This window comes from Scyliorhinus canicula, chromosome 14, assembly GCF_902713615.1.
Source record: "Scyliorhinus canicula chromosome 14, sScyCan1.1, whole genome shotgun sequence".
In the NCBI taxonomy this organism is placed as follows: Eukaryota; Metazoa; Chordata; class Chondrichthyes; order Carcharhiniformes; family Scyliorhinidae; genus Scyliorhinus; species Scyliorhinus canicula.
Window position 1 is genome coordinate 121,096,065 of NC_052159.1, and position 22,420 is coordinate 121,118,484.

The 22,420-nt window shown below is 48.7% G+C and overlaps 1 protein-coding gene across 11 annotated transcripts in view; it reads left to right on the plus strand.

Moving 5' to 3' along the window:
* Window positions 1-22,420, plus strand: part of LOC119977574 (zinc finger protein DZIP1-like) — a 374,976-nt gene that overhangs the window by 184,270 nt on the left and 168,286 nt on the right. For all 11 annotated transcript variants that reach the window (XR_005463223.1, XM_038818673.1, XM_038818669.1 and 8 more), the window contains one exon: window positions 2,138-2,280. Coding sequence is in view for 10 of the 11 variants with exons in the window: in XM_038818673.1 (XP_038674601.1) it covers window positions 2,138-2,280 (143 nt within the window). In the remaining variant the exon portion in view is untranslated. The remainder of the gene's footprint in view (window positions 1-2,137; window positions 2,281-22,420) is intronic.

Genomic DNA, 22,420 nt, shown 5'->3' on the forward strand with positions numbered 1-22,420 from the left:
CAGCTCAAGTTCTTTAAAGAAAGAAGCCTGCCATCCTTACCCAGGCAGGTTTTATATGACTTCAGATCCACAGCAATGTGGTTGACTCTTAATTGTCCTAACAAGCCACTCAGTGTCAAGGACAATTATGGTTGCAGACAAGGGAGCATTGATGAAGTGGAGTTCTTGGGGTTCTTTTACACATACTCTTGGATAATTTGGGATTGCATAGATTTGTCAAGTGAGTACAGTTATGGATAATTGTACATGTGTCATTCTGCACCTGCCCATTCTGATGCAATTGCAAATAAAATTCATATCATCCCCATCCCTGACGAACATACTAATCAATCACCTGTCTTTTGTAATTGGCTGCCAATTGAATGAGCCCTGGAAGAATCAGAGGCTCAAAAAGCTGAGGGTGGTTTTGAATTTGACAGTGATTGTTAACACTTGAATACCAAGCCCAGTGCAGCAAGCTATGCTACAGATGTATGTTTAGCAGACTAATTCCAGGAATGGGCAGGTTGTCTTATGAAAGGTTGGAGAGGTTAGATTTTTATCCACTAGAGTTTAGAAGAGTAAGAGGCAACTTGATCAACCTTTTAGGATCTGAGGGGTATTGAGAGGGTGGATGCGGGGAGGATGTTTCCTCTTGTCAGAGAATCGAGAATTAGTCACTGTTAAAAGATAAGGGGTGGTTTATTTCAGACAGATGAGGAGAAATTGTTTCTCTCAGAGGGTTGTGAGTCACTGGAACTCTTTCTCAAAAGGCAGTGGAACCAGAATCTTTGAAGAATTTTAAGGCAGAGCTAGATAGATTTTTGATTAACAAGGTGGGTGGAATGTTATCGTTCGGCAGGAATTTGGGGTTGAGGTTACAATCCGATCAGCCATAATCTTACTGAATGGCCTGTTCCTGCTCGTAATTCGTATGCCACCACCTGATCCTCTGCTGTTCGACCAAGTCAAGGAAATTTAACCTCAGCCTGTACATGTATGTCAGAGAAGTGCCTCCTGAGACCTGCATCTCTCTGCTGCTTTCCTCTCTGCTGTCCAGCTGCAGGTCTCTGAAGAGCAGGCTTTTGGTGCTGCTGGAATCCTCTGAATCATCATCAGATAGCAGTGTCATATTGCTCCTCACCTGAGCCCAGTTTAACCCAATCAATCCTGATGTGAATCAAAAAGTATCCAAAATGTAAAATATATACTCTCAACAAACATTATGTGAACAAATCTTTTCCCACTAGTAGGTAAGAACGTAACTGAGTTTTGAATATTTATTGCAGTATTTCCACGTGTTTGAATCAACCCTCTCCATTGCCAATGTGCTTTTACTGACCATTTTGAGGGAACTTTGGGTACCCATGGATGCACCATTGCATTTGAAAGTCAGTTTAATTATTTCTACAATTGAGCAATTCACGTATGTTACTGGGAAAGCCACCTGTCCCAAAGGGGTAGCGCGCAAGTAACCTAGCTTGCTCGTTAAATGCAGAAGTCACCGGTGATGTGTTGGGCAGGGTGGGTCTATGTGGACTGCGTTTGATGCAGTGTAGAGAGAGACGGGCTTCCAGCACTTGATGAGATGCAACACAATTTTATTTAACATCTAACTATATCACATGCTTAATTGTGGGTTGACACTATGCTGACTTGATTGGAGACCCGAGGCTAGCCTGACCAGACTAACTGACTACCACATGGTGTTTGCACTAGCTGCTGCTCACGAGCTCTGACTGTCTCAGAGGCTGGATCCCAAGAGAACGGGAAAACTGGTGCCCTCTGGCTTTATAGTGGTCGTGTCCTGTCTGGTGATTGGCTGCTGTGTTCTGTGTGCTCACTGGTCATCCTGTGTGTCAATCACTGCCTGTCTGCACTCCATCATATACATGGACGTATATTATGACAACCGGCTTGGAGCCAGCTTTGTGACATGCTCGTATTCCCGTACCAACCTCCCCGGACAGGCGCCGGAATGTGGCGACTAGGGGCTTTTCACAGTAACTTCATTGATTTTCATTTCATTTTCATTTCATATTCTTGCTGGTTTGACCACATCTAAACCCATGAACTTCACCCGATTAAAATTGCCCTCCAATGTGTTTATCTGGCAAACTGTGAACAATTGGAGGAACAATTATAATTTATTTTTCAGATATGAAACATCTACCAGAAGTATCAACATGCAATGAAGACCTTAGAAAAGTCTTAATCAAAAATCCAAAAATTGTGAAGGAATTGCACAAAATAGTGGAGCAAAGTTTGGCAGAAAAATTAGAAACCCTAGGGATAAAACCGGTAAGCATTTATATGCATATAGTAAATAAAACCATGCTCCCTGAACTGAAAGGTTTTGCAAAATTATTAGTATAGCATGTTAAAATTTCAGCATGAACATGCATCCTTCTATGCTCTGCAACCAGATTTGTGATTTGGCACTTGTGAAAAAGATCGGTCACATGAATATTGGATTTTATGTGTTGGCTCATTATTCTCAGTAAAATACAGTCTGTAAAAACAACAAATTAACAAAATTGTTCAGCCCAGATGGAGGCCATTCATCCCCCATTGTGTGATTGCTCTTTGAAAAGGTCTCCTTTTACAAGTATATATCCAGGGTGCGAATTAATGGCCACATTGTGCTTAAGCAAGAGCACAACAAGGCAATTAGAATGCGGGAGAGGCCAAAAATGAGAACTGTGCCAGGCGCCGACCGGTTTACAATCTAACCAGCCCGCTCCTGTTGGCGGAATCAGAAACCCACCAGAGCGTAGTAAGGAACCAATAGTCACCTCTTAAGGCCAATCTCTACACAACTAACGGCCTCCCGTGATCTAACCGCCTCCCAAGCAAGTGGTCACGTGGGCGCTGTTAATACACCTTTTTTAGAAACGTGAAGCTGGCGGGGATCCAAGGAGGTGAGAAGCCATCTTTTCTCCCAGGCAATGAACCCGAGAGCCCTGGGCTTGTGACCCCAGTGCTGGGAGGGGGAGTCCCTGTGAGGCCTATCTTGGTCGGGATGACCCGCGGGCCCACCATACCAACCTCTGTATCTTGTGTTCCCGTTCCAGGGGCAACCCCAGCCAGCCAGCCCCACTGACCACACATAACTCCCACTGAAGTCTCTGGCCATGTGGCTGAAGGCTATTTCCAATTGGGAATTGACAATAGTAATTAAATGAGCACTTCACACCTCCCCATGGGTAGGTGTGCCATGTCGCATGTGGGAATTATTGGCTAGCATCCCAATCAGGCCATGATGCCTGGACGCTGTGCCTGAACACTACAGACACAGCAGCCAACATCCGAACACCCAGGGGCTGGGCCTCAGCACCAGGAACACATCAGCGACCACAGGGTGGATGTGTGCACCAGGGAGGGGACCAGTGCCGTTCCAGGTAACATTACATGCGAGTGTCTGGGTTACAGGGTGTGGGGCCCAGTGAACAGAGCCTCCCGCTACAGCTTGGGGTGTGTGGGCAAGGCGGGTTGGATGGCAGGCGATGTTGGGGGATGGGGTAATGGGACAATGGAGGGTCCCGGGGAGGAAGACTGGTTGTCTGACTCAAACCCTTACCAATTCCTCTCCAAGAGATATTAGACGGAATGGATGATATCATGGACCCTGTGGAAGCTGCTCTTGTGGCAGATCAGGAGGCCAGACGCTGGAGGAGGCCATGGCAGCAGCATCGACAAAGACTCCAGGAGGTGGCCCTTGTGAGTGCTGCGCCCCACATCCCAAGGATACGGCCACCCTTCAGGTCAGGGAGGGACCCAGATTGGGTGACCAACAGCAACCCAAGGTGTACAGGCGTCGCTGGTCTTTTGAACAAATGATGTACAGCGTGTGCCGCATGAACCTCCGCCTCAACAAGAGGATGGTGTGGCACTAGTGGCATGCCCTTTCGGCCTTGATACCACATTGAGGAGAAGGATATCCACTCCAGTTGCCGTTAAGTTCATCACAGCCCTGAACTTCTACGCCACAGGATCATTACAGGGCTCAAGCAGGGACTTGTGTGGCATCTCACGGATGCCCTGTTTGCCCCGGCAATAAATTGTATAAACCTTGACATGGACCAGACCCCACATGATACCTGGCAGCAGATTTCTCCATTGTAATGATGCTCAAGGTCTAGGGAGTAGTAGATGGCGCGCATGTTGGCTTAAGCTCACTGACCCTTCTAGGAGTGCCCTTCATCAACAGGAAGGGTTTCCACTCCCTGAACGTCCAGCTCGTGTGCAACCACCATATGAAGATCATGCACATGTGTGCATGCTATGCCCTGCCCTAGACATTCGGACATCCTCGGCCTTTTCGGGAACCACCCCAGGATGGCTGGTTGGCTCTTGGGGGATGTGGGGTACCTGCTGAGGACCTGGCTAATGACGCCAGTAAGGATGCCGGAGACCGATGCGGACATCAGATATAACCAGGCCCATGCGACTACCCGGGCTGTCATGCAGTGCATTGGACTCCTCAAAATGTGGTTCTGATGCCTTGACTGCTATACATCCCCCGAAGGGTCGCCCATTTGTAGTGATCTTGTGTGCTCTCCACAAACTGGCACAGCAGCGCGGAGATGTGCTGGAGGTGGGGTGTGGGTGGTGGGGGGAGAAACATGTGTCCACCTCCGAGGAGGCACCAGACCAGGCAGGGAACCCGGGGAAGACCAGTAGGATCAGCCAGAGGATGAAAGATAGATGGCAGTGGCGAGGGTCCAGCAAGCCAGAAGGGCCAGGGAGGCCCTCATCCTCATCCGCTTCACATTGGACTTGGTTCGTCCATCATTTCCACCCTCCAGGGATGTAACATCACTGCATTAAGTTACTCGGCCTGCTGTCACCATTCCATAGGATGGCTCCCGGTTGGTGCCCATGGGGCTTGGGGTTCATCTTGGGGTGGAGAGGCAGCTGGATCAAGCTCCAGCTGCCCCTGCGTTATCTGGCGCAGCCAGCCCTGGCGGCTCCCCAATGTCTGCAGCACAGTGTCGACTCCTTTGGCTCCTCAGTGACTGGGACATGCTCCACAGTGTCTCGGCAACACACCCCTAGACTGAGATACATCCCACAATGAGCGAGGCATGCTCTGGAGGGCCTCGGCAATGCCCACCTGAGACTGGGACATGCACCAGATCGCCTCATCCAGCTACAGCTGGCACTCAGTCAGGTTTCCCAATGATAGGGACATCAGGGTGGGGGTCGGTGTAACCTCACCTCTGCAATGAACGCCAACCTCTACATCGGTGACCCGTGACCTCCAGGGTCCATTCCTCATAGGGGTTCGTCTGGGCCCACTCCCGTCTTTTGTGGGCCAACTTCTCCTGCAGGGGCAGAGAGGAGGCATCATGAACTGCACTTGTCATTCATCGCTAGGGTGGGGGGATTTGGTTGGGGGAGGGGAGATAGGACGTATGAGGGGGTGGGGAGTATGCAGTATGGGGAGTTTGGGGGGGAATGGGAAGTATGGAGGGAAATGAGGCTTCTGGGGGGGAGGGGAGACGGGGGGAGGAGGGGGGGGTGTGGCATGGACCAGGGCATAGAATACTGCTGGGCAGAGCGATGCTAGGTGCATGGTCGTTGTGGGGGGTGATTCGGGGGGGCGGTGCCATCCCACCTGTGCGGCCGAGACAAAGTCGTTGACCTTCTTATGACACTGGGTGCCAGTCCTCCTAATGATGATCCCCGAGCTGGTGGTCATTGCCACTTCCTCCCAAGCAGCACTGGCTGTCCTGTGGCTACCCTCCGAGAACCACGGGGGAACAAGGAATCCGGTCTGACCTCTGCCGCGTCCAACAGTCTGGCCAGGTTGCTATCCCTGAATCATGAGGCTGATCTCCTTGCTGGCATGGCTGCGATCTGTGTGGGGTTGGCTATGCAGGTGCGGATTAAGTGCTGCGCTCCCTTGTTAGCGGGGGCTGGGAGTGTAGTCCTGGTGAATCTGCCGCGGGACAGTCATTTGCAGCGTGAAGCCTGTGGGCCTTGTTAACTGGTTTAATTAAAGTTTTATAGCAGTAACGGCATCACTGGGCCGATCGTCCGACAGCTCGCAGCAGTTCCCACTTGCTACCATACTTAGAAACCTTTTAATTCAATCCTGTTTCCTGTTCAGTAAGAAGTCTTACAGCACCAGGTTAAAGTCCAACATATTTGTTTCAAACACTAGCTTTCGGAGCACTGCTCATTCCTCAGGTGAATTACCTCACCTGAGGAAGGAGCAGTGCTCCGAAAGCTCGTGTTTGAAACAAACCTGTTGGACTTTAACCTGGTGTTGTAAGACGTCTTACTGTGCTCACCCCAGTCCAATGCCGGCATCTCCACATCACTCTTTCCTGTTGACAGTTACTTTGGGCGGAATTCTCTCATCCTGCTTGCCAGCAAGCCCGTCGGGGACAGGTTGGGAGAATCCAGTGGGACCAATAAAGTTGGAAACCCGCTGGCATAAAATCACATTGTAATACTCCAAATGGTGCGGTAATGGCAGGTAGTTCTTCCCGTTGGCTGATGGCCCAAACGTAATTTGCATTCATTTCCATCTCATAAATGCAGGCCCGGATCCGGCATACTGTCACTCTTCCCATGTTGCATCATGCCAACGTGAAATTACATCTGTTCATAAAATTCTATTGGGAACCTATCTGGCCCCGTCTGCACTCCTTCTTATTGCTGTGTTGACTTCATTCACTTCCTTTTTTTAATATAAATTTAGAGTACCCAATTTTTGTTCCAATTAAGGGGCAATTTAGCATGGACAATCCACCTACCCTGCACATCTTTGGGTTGTGGGGGTGAGATCCACACAGACACGGGAATAATGTGCAAACCCCACATGGACAGTGACCCAGGGCCGGGATCGAACCCAGTCCCTCAGCGGTGGGCCTTTGTTCACTTCCAATGGTATCTCAATTCCTTCCCAATCTTCCTCCTTTACCTGAGGAAAATTCAACGCCTCCAGAAAACTCTGCATATGCGACTCATTTATCGGTGGTGCTGATCTATAAGGTTTCTTATAAAAGGCTTCAAATATTTCATTGATTTTTTTTCTGGTGTCTGATTCTTGAATCTGTATTATCTCTCAAGAGGCAGCTTGTTACAAAGAACAAAGAGAAGCACGGCACAGGAACAGGCCCTCTCAGCCTGTGCCGATCATGATGCCCTCACTAAAACAAATCCTTTGTGCACATACTCGGTTCGTATCCCTCTATTTCGTCCCAATTCATGTATCCATCCAGGTGCCTCTTAAATGTTGCCTATGTGCCTGCTTCCACCACATCCTCTGGCAGCGCATTCCAGGCACCCACCACTTTATGCATGAAAAACGTACCCCGTATATCTCCCTTAAACTTTCCCCCTCTCGCCTTGAACCTGTGCCCCCTTGAAATTCACACTTCCACCCTTGTGAAGAACCTCTAATTATCCACCTTCTCTATGCCTCTCATAATTGTGTAGACCTCTATTAGGTATCCCCTCAGCCTCCGTCTTTCCAGTGAAAACAATCCTAGTTTATTCAACCTTTCGAGACAGGCAACATCCTGGTGGACCTTCTTTGCACTCTCTCCAAAGCTCGCACATCCTTCTGACAATGCATTGCAACCAGAATTGCACTCCAAATGCGGCCTAACAAAGATTTTATACAGCTGTTACATGATTTCCCAACACTTGTACTCAATGCCCCGGTTGATGAATGCAAGCATGCCATATGCCTTCTTAATCACTTTGGTCACCTGTGTTGCCACTTTTAGGGAACTGTGGACCTGCACACCCAGATCCCTCTATGTTCATGTTCCTAAGGGATTTGCCATTTACAGTATAATTCATACTTAGATTTGATCCTCCAAAATGCATCACCTCGTACAGCACAGTACAGACCCTTAGGCCCACGATGTTGTGCCGACCATTTATGCTAATCTAAGATCAACCTAACCTATACCCCTTCAATTTATTGCTGTCCATGTGCCTGTCCAAGAGTCGCTTAAATGTCCCTAATGACTCTGCTCTGCCATTTTACTCAACCTCTCCTCATAAGAAACCTCCTCCATACCTGGGATTAACCCAGTAAGAAGTCTTACAACACCAGGTTAAAGTCCAACAGGTTTGTTTCAAATCACTAGCTTACGGAGCACTGCTCCTTCCTCTGGTGAATGAAGAGGTATGTTCCTGGCCTTACCCAGGAAGGATTAACCTAGTGAACCTTATGCAGACTGCCTCCAATGCCAGTATATCTTTACTTAGATAAGGGACCACTATTTAATTTAAAACTCTTTCTACTTCCCTAGTTCTGTAGCTCACAAGATCATTAGCCCCAGCACAGTTCCGGTGTAGTCCATTCCAACGGTACAGATCCCATTTTTCTCAGCACTGGTGCCAGTGCCCCGCAAATCAGAATCCACCTCTCTCACCAGTGAGCCACACCTTCATTTCTTTAATCTTATTTGTACAATGCCAACTTCTTGTGGCTCAGCTAATAATTGAGATATGATTACCTTTGAGGTTCTGCATCTAATAGTGGGATTTTCCGCCCCATCCCCTCCCCCATGTGTGTTTTGCGGCAGTGGAGATGGCCCACCAATCTGTGACGCCGCCAAATGTCAACAGCTTTTTCTGAGGCTCGCACCCTCTGCTGCTGGGGAACCTATGATTGGGGTTCACCAGAAGGTCCCGAAAGCGGGAAAGGCCAGGAAATTTGACCTTAATTTGGTGTCCAGCTGCTCATGCTGTGTGTGGGGTGCCTCCTGGACCGCGATAGTTCCTCTTCAGCCCTGAGCAGATGTCCCGAACATTGGTACTGAACAAGCAACACAGCTTTCTGGACTCTTGCTCCTTGCTACAGAGAGCAATGTCAATCCCCCTCACTCTTCTATCCTCTACTACCACCTAATCCTTTTGTGCTCCCTCACTTTGATGGTATCCTGTACCACAGAATAAAGAAACAAAGAGGTCATGTTAAACTTGTTACTCCATTTTAATTGTACAGCAGTTGAGGCATTGTACAGTTTTGCGTGTTACATGCTAGGTCAGGCATAAAAGGTTCATTGTGAGGCAGGATAAACTTATTGATAATTATTTCTCGCTTTAGCATTTTAGTTTGATTCTGACAGCTTTGGAATATTTTTCCAGCATCTCTAATATAGGGCAGGATTCCCCCCCACCACCGCGGCATGGTCTGCAGTGGCGAAGGGCGGCTCACCAGTGGCCGGCAGCAGGACCAGTTGTCAGCAGGGTTTCCCGTTGAATGCACCCCTCGCTACCAGGAAACCTGTGGTGAGGGTGCGCTGCCAGCGGGACCGTAAGATCACGCCAGAGTGAACAGCCAAAATATCCCACTTTCTGTATCACTATTATAGTTTCATGTGATCGTCCACCGCCACTTGAGGCTTTGGTGCTAAACTGGTGGCATGCCCAAGCATTCAGCAGAATATTTCATCTTGTCAACCATTGTGATCTGAAGATCTTTCGTGTTGTCATCTCATTTCTCATAGAATCTTTCCACTTCACTGCTTGATCCAGTAAAGTGTACCCATTGGAACATAGAACAGTACAGGCCCTTCGGCCCACGATGTTGTGCCGACCATTTATCCTAATCTAAGATCAACCAAACCTACACCCTATCAATTTACTGCTGTCCATGTGCCTGTCCAAGAGTCACTTAAATGTCTCTAATGACTGACTCCACCACCTCTGCTGGCAGTGCATTCCACGCACCAACCATTCTGTCTAAAGAACCTACCTCTGACATCTCCCTTATACCTTCCTCCAACCGCCTTAAAATTATGTCCCCTTGTGACAGCCATTTACACCCTGGGGGATAGTCTCTGGCTGTCCGCTCTATCCATGCCTCTCATCACCTTGTACACCTCCATGAAGTCATCTCTCTTTCTTCTACGGTCCAGTGAGAAAAGCCCTAGCTCCCTCAACTTTTCTTCATAAGACATGCCCTCCAGTCCAGGCAGCATCTGATAAATCTCCTCTGCACTCTCTCCAAAGCACCCACGTCCTTCCTATAATGAGGTGACCAGAACTGGACACAATATTCCAAGTCTTGTCTAACCAGGGTTTTATAAAGCTGCAACAAAACCTCATGACTCTTAAACTCAATCCCCCGTTAATGAAAGCCAACATATCATACACCACCTTGTCAACCTTATCAACCTGGGTGGCAACTTTGAGGGATCTATGTACGTGGACCCCAAGTTCCCTCTGTTCCTCCACACTTCCAAGAATTCTACCTGTAACCCTGTATTCAGCATTAAAATTCGACCTTCCAAAATGAATCACTTCACATTTATCTAGGTTGAACTCCATTTGCCACTTCTCAGCTCTGCATCCTGTCAATGTCCTGTTGTAACCTGCAACAGCTCTCAACACTATTTACAACTGTTGCACGTTTTACTGTGGTTGTAAAACGCGTTTATTGGAGTGTATTAACACGCCTCCGTATTCGACGTGTGCTTAACACTACTAGGCTCTGTTCTATGTATTTATTCAGCTCTGGAGTCGCCAGGTGCCGTATAGACACCGTCACAAGTATTCCAAGGTCAAGTTCAAAGTAATAAAGACGATACACCGATTAGTAAGGTTCAAACGATCAATATTTATTATACAGTTATAATAAATACTCATGCACACACTAAGAGACTAAGCTATAACTAAACTTAAGTGATCAGAATACTTATCTAACAGGAACAGGCAAGGTCAGAGAACGAGGCCTTCGTCCTGGTCTTGTACTGCAGCCTTCAGCAAGCGTTCTGGTATTGGGGGTCTAGTGGGCTTGGATCGCGTAGCGAGCGTTGAACTTACGGTTTCGGCGGCTGGTGCTCAACGGCTGGAGTCAGGATGCAAGATGTCAGTCAGAGCCGGAGCACGGGTTTAACAGACCGGGCTATGTGGGGAATTTGCCTTTATACCCCTCTCTAATGTCCTTGCCCCCTTCTGGGCGGGCTCTACCTTTCGGTACCGATTGGAGCGTTTCCAAACGGTTACCTTCGAAATCCTCCAATGCGAGGGCCTTCCTCGGTGTTGGGGGGTGGTTTCGATATTCGTTACTTTGGTGCCATCCTGTCTGCGCAACCAATTAAGTGTTACATTGAGATGGAAATGTTGCCATTGTTCGTGCCTGGATCTGGGCTGCCTCATCAGAATGCTAAGCGCTTTGCCATTAACACCTTTGGCTTGGAGATCTTGCACCTGGCCAGAAACTGGTTTGCTGCTTGCAAAATGCTAATTAGTTGAGAGCAGACTGTCTGCTCTCACTAAACAGGCTTTTCCTTCTGTCTTCCATTTTACTTTGGCTCAGTGTCCATTTTGCGTGGCCAGCATGGCTACATTCCCTCCTTGTGATCCTCACAATCATAATATTGTGAAGGGTCACCTATGTACGTTGCCTTCCTTGTGTTCTGACCTCTTGCCAGTTCCTGTTCTACTCTATCTTAAACTATGGGAAGAAGAGAAAATTTTTTTAACTAACATTTCTACTTGGCCCTATGTCAAAGGGACATGCATTACTGCAACTGGGAACCTCTACCTATCACTATTAACCTTAACCTTAACTTAACATTTCATCACTCTAAAACCTTAACCATTCACACCACAACATCACACTTCCCAACTCGGCAGTCGAGTATGGAACAATATAATACATGGCTGAACTTTTTATTTACAGAGTGTTGTAATCAGTGAGGGGTTGAGGGGTTTGGTGGAATCCGAAGATGGGGGATTGAACTCTATAGATGGGTGAGGTGCTGGAACGAGAGGCTCTCCTCTTCCATTTCCTCAACCTGAGGGTCTGTACTAGTATGATGAGGATCGCGATCACCAACAGTGATTCGATTATATAGGACATGGAGTACCACGTCATGAATTTAGTGCACCAGGTCTGAACCTCGCTGATCAGGGCTGAGCACTGGGGGTTTGCTGTAATTGAAACATTTACGTGTGGGGGAAACGTGTCTTGTTTCCACACATATACACATAACATTTAGAAACAATAGGTGGGCTTCCATCATTTTGCTGTTCTTCTTCTTTCTCTTCCTTCTTCCTTCTGTACGGACAATCCTGGCTTCGATCTCTGTCTCGTCCTTCGAAACTATGGGATCAAGCACAGTATCTGTCAATACACAGTTTAAGACCTTTACTTGTTAGTGCATCTGTCTTTCAAAACCCAATTGACCCATTAAATGACTGGCTAAGTCACACCCTGTGACTCCCCTCATTTTTTTTTTCAAAAAGCGAATTTAAAGACCAGCATACACCTAACAATCCTTCCTTCTGCGAGCCGTCTCGCAGGCTTTGCTGATTTACCATCCGAATGTTCCCGGATGTAAATAGCATGTGGGATGGCGGCCGAAGGGCTACCTAACTTAAAATGAAAACAAACTTTGAAACAAACTTCCGAATGAGTTGCGTATGGGCCGCGACGGGTACGAGTTGGATGGAATCCCCGGGTAGGGCGTGCTGTGCCATACCCGAGCTTGGCTGACCAAGTTTGGTTCTCAGACAGGGCGGGTCCTCAGTGCCGTTTGTCCACTGCCTGAGTAACCTGGAAAGAAAAACGGGTACGAATGTGTTCATCATGACTTGCAGCCTCTATTCGCCGAATAGAGGGGCACCTAAAAAACCAAGGGAGCCAAGATGCTCCAACTGAGGACATCACTGAAGTTCTCAGAGATATCTGCGGACAAGCTATTTGGCGTGTAGCCTTACAACTTTGGAAAAGATCTCCAATCAACCGAAGTTCTCAAAGGTATCTGCGGACAAACTAACGTGTATGTGAGGTGGTCACAATCTTTTCAGCTGAAAAGAAGATGTCCATCCTCCAGCTGAACCATTTACAATCCTGAAAACAAACAAACATAAAACGAAGACAAACATACATAGAACATAGAACATAGAACGATACAGCGCAGTACAGGCCCTTCGGCCCTCGATGTTGCACCGACATGGAAAAAATCTAAAGGCCATCTAACCTACACTATGCCCTTATCATCCATATGCTTATCCAATAAATTTTTAAATGCCCTCAATGTTGGCATGTTCACTACTGTTGCAGGTAGGGCATTCCACGGCCTCACCACTCTTTGCGTAAAAAACCCACCTCTGACCTCTGTCCTATATCTATTACCCCTCAATTTAAGGCTATGTCCCCTCGTGCTAGCCACCTCCATCCGCGGGAGAAGGCTCTCGCTGTCCACCCTATCTAACCCTCTGATCATTTTGTATGCCTCTATTAAGTCACCTCTTAACCTTCTTCTCTCTAACGAAAACAACCTCAAGTCCATCAGCCTTTCCTCATAAGATTTTCCCTCCATACCAGGCAACATCCTGGTAAATCTCCTCTGCACCCGTTCCAAAGCTTCCACGTCCTTCCTATAATGAGGCGACCAGAACTGTACGCAATACTCCAAATGCGGCCGTACTAGAGTTTTGTACAACTGCAACATGACCTCATGGCTCCGGAACTCAATCCCTCTACCAATAAAGGCCAACACACCATAGGCCTTCTTCACAACCCTATCAACCTGGGTGGCAACTTTCAGGGATCTATGTACATGGACACCGAGATCCCTCTGCTCATCCACACTACCAAGAATTTTACCATTAGCCAAATATTCCGCATTTCTGTTATTCTTTCCAAAGTGAATCACCTCACACTTCTCCACATTAAACTCCATTTGCCACCTCTCAGCCCAGCTCTGCAGCTTATCTATGTCCCTCTGTAACCTGCAACATCCTTCCGCACTGTCTACAACTCCACCGACTTTAGTGTCGTCTGCAAATTTACTCACCCATCCTTCTGCGCCCTCCTCTAGGTCATTTATAAAAATGACAACCAGCAACGGCCCCAGAACAGATCCTTGTGGTACGCCACTCGTAACTGAACTCCATTCTGAACATTTCCCATCAACTACCACTCTCTGTCTTCTTTCAACTAGCCAATTTCTGATCCACATCTCTAAATCACCCTCAATCCCCAGCCTCCGTATTTTCTGCAATAGACGACCATGGGGAACCTTATCAAACGCTTTACTGAAATCCATATACACCACATCAACTGCTCTACCCTCGTCTACCTGTTCAGTCACCTTCTCAAAGAACTCGATAAGGTTTGTGAGGCACGACCTACCCTTCACAAAACCATGCTGACTGTCCCTAATCATATTATTCCTATCTAGATGATTATAAATCGTATCTTTTATAATCCTCTCCAATACTTTACCCACCACAGACGTTAGGCTCACCGGCCTATAGTTACCGGGGTTATCTCTACTCCCCTTCTTGAACAAAGGGACCACATTTGCTATCCTCCAGTCCTCTGGCACTATTCCTGTAGCCAATGATGACCTAAAAATCAAAGCCAAAGGCTCAGCAATCTCTTCCCTGGCTTCCCAGAGAATCCTAGGATAAATCCCATCCGGCCCCGGGGACTTATCTATTTTCACCTTGTCCAGAATTGCCAACACTTCTTCCCTACGCACCTCAATGCCATCTATTCTAATAGCCTGGGTCTCAGCATTCTCCTCCACAATATTATCTTTTTCTTGAGTGAATACTGACGAAAAGTATTCATTTAGTATCTCGCTTATCTCCTCAGCCTCCACACACAACTTCCCACCACTGTCCTTGACTGGCCCCACTCTTACCCTAGTCATTCTTTTATTCCTGACATACCTATAGAAAGCTTTTGGGTTTTCCTTGATCCTACCTGCCAAAGACTTCTCATGTCCCCTCCTTGCTCGTCTCAGCTCTCTCTTTAGATCCTTCCTCGCTTCCTTGTAAATATCAAGCGCCCCAACTGAAACTTCACGCCTCATCTTCACATAGGCCTCCTTCTTCCTCTTAACAAGAGATTCCACTTCTTTGGTAAACCACGGTTCCCTCGCTTGACCCCTTCCTCCCTGCCTGACTGGTACGTACTTATCAAGAACATGCAATAGCTGTTCCTTGAACAAGCTCCACATATCCAGTGTGCCCAACCCTTGCAGCCTACTTCTCCAACCAACACATCCTAAGTCATGTCTAATGGCATCATAATTGCCCTTCCCCCAGCTATAACTCTTGCCCTGCGGGGTATACTTATCCCTTTCCATCACTAACGTAAAGGTCACCGAATTGTGGTCACTGTTTCCAAAGTGCTCACCTACCTCCAGATCTAACACCTGGCCTGGTTCATTACCCAAAACCAAATCCAATGTGGCCTCGCCTCTTGTTGGCCTGTCAACATATTGTGTCAGGAAACCCTCCTGCACACATTGTACAAAGAATGACCCATCTAATGTACTCGAACTATATCTTTTCCAGTCAATATTTGGAAAGTTAAAGTCTCCCATAACAACTACCCTGTTACTTTCGCTCTTTTCCAGAATCATCTTCGCCATTCTTTCCTCTACATCCCTAGAACTATTAGGTGGCCTATAGAAAACTCCCAACAGGGTGACCTCTCCTTTCCTGTTTCTAACCTCAGCCCATACTACCTCAGAAGAAGAGTCCCCATCTAGCATCCTTTCCGCCACCGTAATACTGTCCTTGACTAGCAGCGCCACACCTCCCCCTCTTTTGCCCCCTTCTCTGAACTTACTAAAACACCTAAACCCCGGAACCTGCAACAACCATTCCTGTCCCTGCTCTATCCATGTCTCTGAAATGGCCACAACATCGAAGTCCCAGGTACCAACCCATGCTGCCAGTTCCCCTACCTTATTTCGTATACTCCTGGCATTGAAGTAGACACACTTCAAACCACCTACCTGAACACTGGCACCCTCCTGCGAAGTCAAATCTGTGCTCCTGACCTCTATACTCTCAATCTCCCGTACCCTAAAACTACAATCCAGGTTCCCATGCCCCTGCTGAATTAGTTTAAACCCCCCCAAAGAGCACTAACAAATCTCCCCCCCAGGATATTGGTGCCCCTCAGGTTCAGATGTAGACCATCCTGTCTATAGAGGTCCCACCTTCCCCAGAAAGAGCCCCAGTTATCCAGAAATCTGAATCCCTCCCGCCTGCACCATCCCTGTAGCCACGTGTTTAATTGCTCTCTCTCCCTATTCCTCATCTCACTATCACGTGGCACGGGCAACAACCCAGAGATAACAACTCTGTTTGTTCTCGCTCTGAGCTTCCATCCTAGCTCCCTAAAGGCCTGCCTGACATCCTTGTCCCCTTTCCTACCTATGTCGTTAGTGCCAATGTGGACTACGACTTGGGGCTGCTCCCCCTCCCCCTTAAGGACCCGGAAAACACGATCCGAGACATCACGTACCCTTGCACCTGGGAGGCAACATACCAAACGTGAGTCTCTCTCGCTCCCACAAAATCTCCTATCTGTGCCCCTGACTATTGAGTCCCCAATTACTAATGTTCTACTCCTTTCCCCCCTTCCCTTCTGAGCAACAGGGACAGACTCCGTGTCAGAGGCCCGTACCCCATGGCTTACCCCTGGTAAGTCGTCCCCCCCACAAGTATCCAAAACGGTATACTTGTTACTCAGGGGAACGACCGCAGGGGGTCCCTGCACTGACTGCTTCTTCCCAGTCCCTCTTACAGTTACCCATCTATCTCCAGTCTTTGGTGTAACTATTTCCCTGAAGCTCCTATCTATGACCCCCTCTGCCTCCCGAATGATCCGAAGTTCATCCAGCTCAAGCTCCAGGTCCCTAACACGGTTTTTGAGGAGCTGGAGCTGGGTGCACTTCCCACAGATGAAATCAGCAGGGACACTGACGGCGTCCCTCACCTCAAACATTCTGCAGGAGGAGCATTGTACTGCCTTCCCTGACATCACCTCTAGATTTAAAAAATAACAAGAAAAAGAAAAAGAAAGGAAGAGCTTACCTGATATTACCTCAAACCCTGCTCCCGCTCAAAGGTAAGCAAATTTAAAGGAACTCACTCACCTTCACGACAGGCCCCTGCTCCCGCTTCCCAACCACCGTGGGGTGGGGGGGTTGGTTAGAGGAGGAGGTAGGGTGGGAAACACTCACAAAGTGTTTCGGGTTTAACTGTCACTTGCCAACAGCCTCTCCACAAACCACCTTCAACTTAGGCTGACCGCACTGCACGTATGCAAATTTCCCCAGAACAGCTGATCAGCAGCTCTGCTCTGCTGCCCTCTGCTGGATGATTGCCTTCACTCAAACTCCTCGGGTCCCCTTCGCAGATTCACCTTCAACTTAGGCTGACCGCACTGCACGTATGCAAATTTCCCCAGAACAGCTGATCAGCAGCTCTGCTCTGCTGCCCTCTGCTGGATGATTGCCTTCACTCAAACTCCTCGGGTCCCCTTCGCAGATTCACCTTCAACTTAGGCTGACCGCACTGCACGTATGCAAATTTCCCCAGAACAGCTGATCAGCAGCTCTGCTCTGCTGCCCTCTGCTGGATGATTGCCTTCACTCAAACTCCTCGGGTCCCCTTCGCAGATTCACCTTCAACTTAGGCTGACCGCACTGCACGTATGCAAATTTCCCCAGAACAGCTGATCAGCAGCTCTGCTCTGCTGCCCTCTGCTGGATGATTGCCTTCACTCAAACTCCTCGGGTCCCCTTCGCAGATTCACCTTCAACTTAGGCTGACCGCACTGCACGTATGCAAATTTCCCCAGAACAGCTGATCAGCAGCTCTGCTCTGCTGCCCTCTGCTGGATGATTGCCTTCACTCAAACTCCTCGGGTCCCCTTCGCAGATTCACCTTCAACTTAGGCTGACCGCACTGCACGTATGCAAATTTCCCCAGAACAGCTGATCAGCAGCTCTGCTCTGCTGCCCTCTGCTGGATGATTGCCTTCACTCAAACTCCTCGGGTCCCCTTCGCAGATTCACCTTCAACTTAGGCTGACCGCACTGCACGTATGCAAATTTCCCCAGAACAGCTGATCAGCAGCTCTGCTCTGCTGCCCTCTGCTGGATGATTGCCTTCACTCAAACTCCTCGGGTCCCCTTCGCAGATTCACCTTCAACTTAGGCTGACCGCACTGCACGTATGCAAATTTCCCCAGAACAGCTGATCAGCAGCTCTGCTCTGCTGCCCTCTGCTGGATGATTGCCTTCACTCAAACTCCTCGGGTCCCCTTCGCAGATTCACCTTCAACTTAGGCTGACCGCACTGCACGTATGCAAATTTCCCCAGAACAGCTGATCAGCAGCTCTGCTCTGCTGCCCTCTGCTGGATGATTGCCTTCACTCAAACTCCTCGGGTCCCCTTCGCAGATTCACCTTCAACTTAGGCTGACCGCACTGCACGTATGCAAATTTCCCCAGAACAGCTGATCAGCAGCTCTGCTCTGCTGCCCTCTGCTGGATGATTGCCTTCACTCAAACTCCTCGGGTCCCCTTCGCAGATTCACCTTCAACTTAGGCTGACCGCACTGCACGTATGCAAATTTCCCCAGAACAGCTGATCAGCAGCTCTGCTCTGCTGCCCTCTGCTGGATACGTGCAGGTTCCATCAGAAAGGACATCGTTTCCCTCAAACGATTCCTATTTTACATCATCTGGACACCTCACTTTGATTCTGCCTCTGTGAACAGGGTCACAAAGGGGTTGCCGTGTCGGGATTCAGACATTGCGTCGTCTTGCTCTCCCGGATCCCACACCCTTGTGTGGATCAGGCATGAAACTTTGGAATTGTGTGACCGGGGGTCACTCTCATCGTTACGGACAAGTCTGTACGAATTGTCCCTGTGCCATAATGTAGTGTCGAGTGTGTTGTCGGGGTAGTCGGGGTCGGGTGGTGGTTCTGGATATTTGAGGTAGGTGACTTCCATGGGGTCACTGGAGTCGGGGTCGTAGTTGGTGCAGTGTGGGCTGTATGGCTGTGTGCTGTCGCTGTCTTCAGAGTCAGTGTCAGTCCTGCTGTCTCTGCTGTGGCAGCTTGTGGGCGTGTCGGGTCGTGGTCTGTCGTGGTCTGTGGGCGGAGTCGTGTGTGAGTCCGTTGATGAACTGGTCTGTGAGGGGGATGGTGGAAAAGTGTTTCTGGTGGGCGGGGTGAAGTGTTCTGCTGCATCCAGCAGTACATGATGAGCATGGTTAGACTGTGTTCCATACGCCTTAAGCTGGTTAATATGAAACCACGCGGTCTTCCCATTAGGATACTTTATCCTGTAAACGGAGGGGCTAATTTTGTCCGAAATTGAGTATGGGCCAGAATATTTTGGAGCCAAAAAACTGCTGGGGTTGTAAACAGATAACATTACCTGTTGCCCAACCTGGAATTCTGTGGTGTGTACGGTCTTATTGAAACAGGCAGTGCGTTGCTGTCGGCGTTTCCCTAGCTGGACTGCGGCTGCGATCTGTGCAGACCTCACAGTCTCAACTTGATCTTTAACTGCCTTTTCATGTGTGAGGGCCGTCACTTCGGGGCTTGTCATGTCCAGTCCTAAAAGGAATTCTGTACCTTTCATAGGGCGTCCGGTCATGAGTGTATGTGGTGTGTATCCTGTAGATGTGGAGACAGTGTTCCTTATGAACATAAGTGCAAATGGGAGCACTGAATCCCATGTTGAGTTATTCTCTTGAACCATTTTCCTGAGGGTCGTTTTTAGGGTCCGATTCATGCGCTCCACAATCCCGCTGGACTGTGGATGATACGCAATATGGAAGTTTTGTTTTATACCGAATATTGTCAGGACGTTCCTCATGACCCGTCCTGTAAAGTGAGATCCCTGGTCCGAATCGATACTTCGGGGTAAACCCCATCTCGTGAAGATGTGGTGGGTCAGGATCTTTGCAGCTGTCTTAGCTGTGTTTGTACGTGATGGAAATGCCTCTACCCATTTTGTAAAGGTATCTATCACCACCAGAACATACTTATAGCCATTCCGACAAGGGGGCAATGGACCTATAAAATCGATCTGGAGGTTTGTCCAAGGGCCGTTAACTGGGCGAGTATGCCGAAGTTGTGCTTTCTTAGAATACCGCTCCGGGTTATTCTGAGCACAAATCAGGCAATTCTCTATAAAGTGTGTTACACCTGTCCTGAGATTAGGCCACCAACAGAGTTGCCTGAGGTGCCTCGTGGTTGAATCAATTCCTTGGTGTCCGTGGTTATCGTGAAATAAAGCGATCATTGCATTTCTATCCTGCTGTGGGACCACATAAAGTTGATCCTTAATGATCACACCCTCATGTGTGGTCAGTGCGTGTTTAAAGTGCTCGTACGCAGGCACAAAGTTTCCCTTGAAAACCTCCCTGAGGTCTCCATCCTGTTTCTGTGCTGCTACGAGATCTTTAACCTCTGTTTGTGAGACTTGTACTGCGCTCACAGGGGCGCTAGCTGGTGCGCTAGCTGGGGGGGTCCATAAGTGTCCTCTCCTGGAACCTGCCTTAGCCAATGCGTCGGCTTTTACATTCCCAGGGGGTGATGACCTATGGTGGCTGCGAACTTTTATTATTCCGAAGGTCCTGTCCTTCGCTTTGTCTAGAATATGCTGGAGTAGAGGGGCTGATGGAAGGGGTTTCCCGTCTGCGGAGACAAAACCTCGTGTCCTCCACAGGGGCAGAAAATCGGTCAAACTGTTACAGACGTATAAGCTGTCTGAATATATGTCTGCTGGGCTGGGGAAAGAATCGGGGTGGTCCACTATATACGCTATGGCTGCTAGCTCTGCTGCCTGCGCGCCTAAGTGACCAGGTAACTTCAGTGCTATTTCCTCGAGAGCGCGCCCCTGCGCGTCCTCGACGTAGATGCCGCATCCAGTGATACGCTCACCATGTAAAACTGTGGATGAACCGTCCACGTATATTTTGAGGGGTCCACACGTGTCTGTGTGTGGGGTGCCTTGTGCTGGGTTTCCTAGCTTCCTGGGGGGTGTTTTTGCTATGAAGGGGCCTGTGTTATGCAGGGGAGCTACAATTTCACAGTCATGGGGCTGTCCGGGGTATTGGAGGTTGTCTGCTAAATATGTGTGTGTGCGTGTCCGTTTTACAGTAATGTCCCGTCCTTGTAAAAGTAGGGTCCACCTAGCTGCCCTAATCTGGCTAACTGAACCGTCCTTCAGTCGACCGTCTAGTAGTAGCTGTGTGGGTGTGTGTTCGGTTAGAATGGTGATGGGGTTTAGTCCGGTTATGTATGAAAAGTACTGTACTGCCCAGAAGACAGCAAGGAGGTGCCTCTCACAGGCAGAGAATCCTTGTTCTACTGGGTCTAACAGTCGGGAGGCATAAGCCACTGGTCTTAGCTGCTCGTGCCGTTCCTGAAGCAACACGGCCGAGAGGGTCAGATCTGTGCTAGCTACCTCGATTGCGTACGGGGAAAGTTGGTCTGGGACTAGCAGCGCGGGTGCTGCACTAAGGGCTCGTTTTAACTCCTCCACAGCCTCTGTATGCTGCGGAAGCCATTCCCAGGGGGCTCCTTTCTTAAGGAGGTCTGAAAGTGGGGCGGCTTTTGTCGCGAATCCGTCTATGTGGTTCCGACAATAACCAACCAGTCCTAAAAACGACCGGAGGGCTGAAACATTCTGGGGAAGGGGCAATTTGACAATCGAATCAATTCTTTTGAATTCGATCTCGCGTTTGCCGTGCGTGATGACTGTTCCCAAATACATCACTTTACTTTCCAATATCTGGGCCTTTCTGGGGTTAACTTTACATCCAATTGAAGTCAACAATTCCAGGAGTTCGGCCAGAAGCGAAATGTGCTCTGCCTTTGTGTCTGTCTGCAGTAGTAGGTCGTCTACATACTGTACCAGACATTCGGGTCGGGAAAATTTTTCTAATCCACTTGCCAGCTGTCGGTGGAAAATGGAGGGGGAATTGTGGAATCCCTGTGGGAGGCATGTCCACGTATACTGCTGAGTTTTAAAAGTGAATGCAAATTTGTATTGGCACGCTTTTGCCAATGGTATGGACCAGAATCCGTTACTGATATCCAATACCGTGAAGTACTTGGCGTTGAGACCCTGCTTGAGCATGGTCTCGGGACTAGTAGCTACCGTTGGGGCTACTGCGGGGGTTACTTTATTGAGTTCCCGATAATCGATGGTCAGACGCCATGATCCATCGGGCTTCCTCACTGGCCAAATAGGGGCATTCTTGGTGGAGGCTACCGTTCTAAGTACACCTTGGTCCAACAAGCTACCTATAACCTTTTCTATTTCCACCTCTGCCTCGAGGGGAAATCTATATTGCTTTTGCGGTCGGGGGTCCTGTCCGGTAACATGAACTTGTCCAGTCATTCTGCCACAGTCATGACGGTGACTTGCAAATGCTGTCCTGTGTTTGTTCAGTAATGCTTTAATTTGTCTGTCTGTGTGGAGTGTAGTCAGGTCGAATGAGTACTCTCCCACTGCACTAATCCGATTAGCGTAGTCTCCTACTGTGAGGGTGGCTGGGGCTCTGTCTGCTCTTGCCATTCGCCAGACACACTGGTTTACTGGGTCGAGCGATAAGCTGTGTGTGTTCATAAAATCAATCCCTAGGATGTGTTCTGCTGTCCTGGGAAGGTTTAC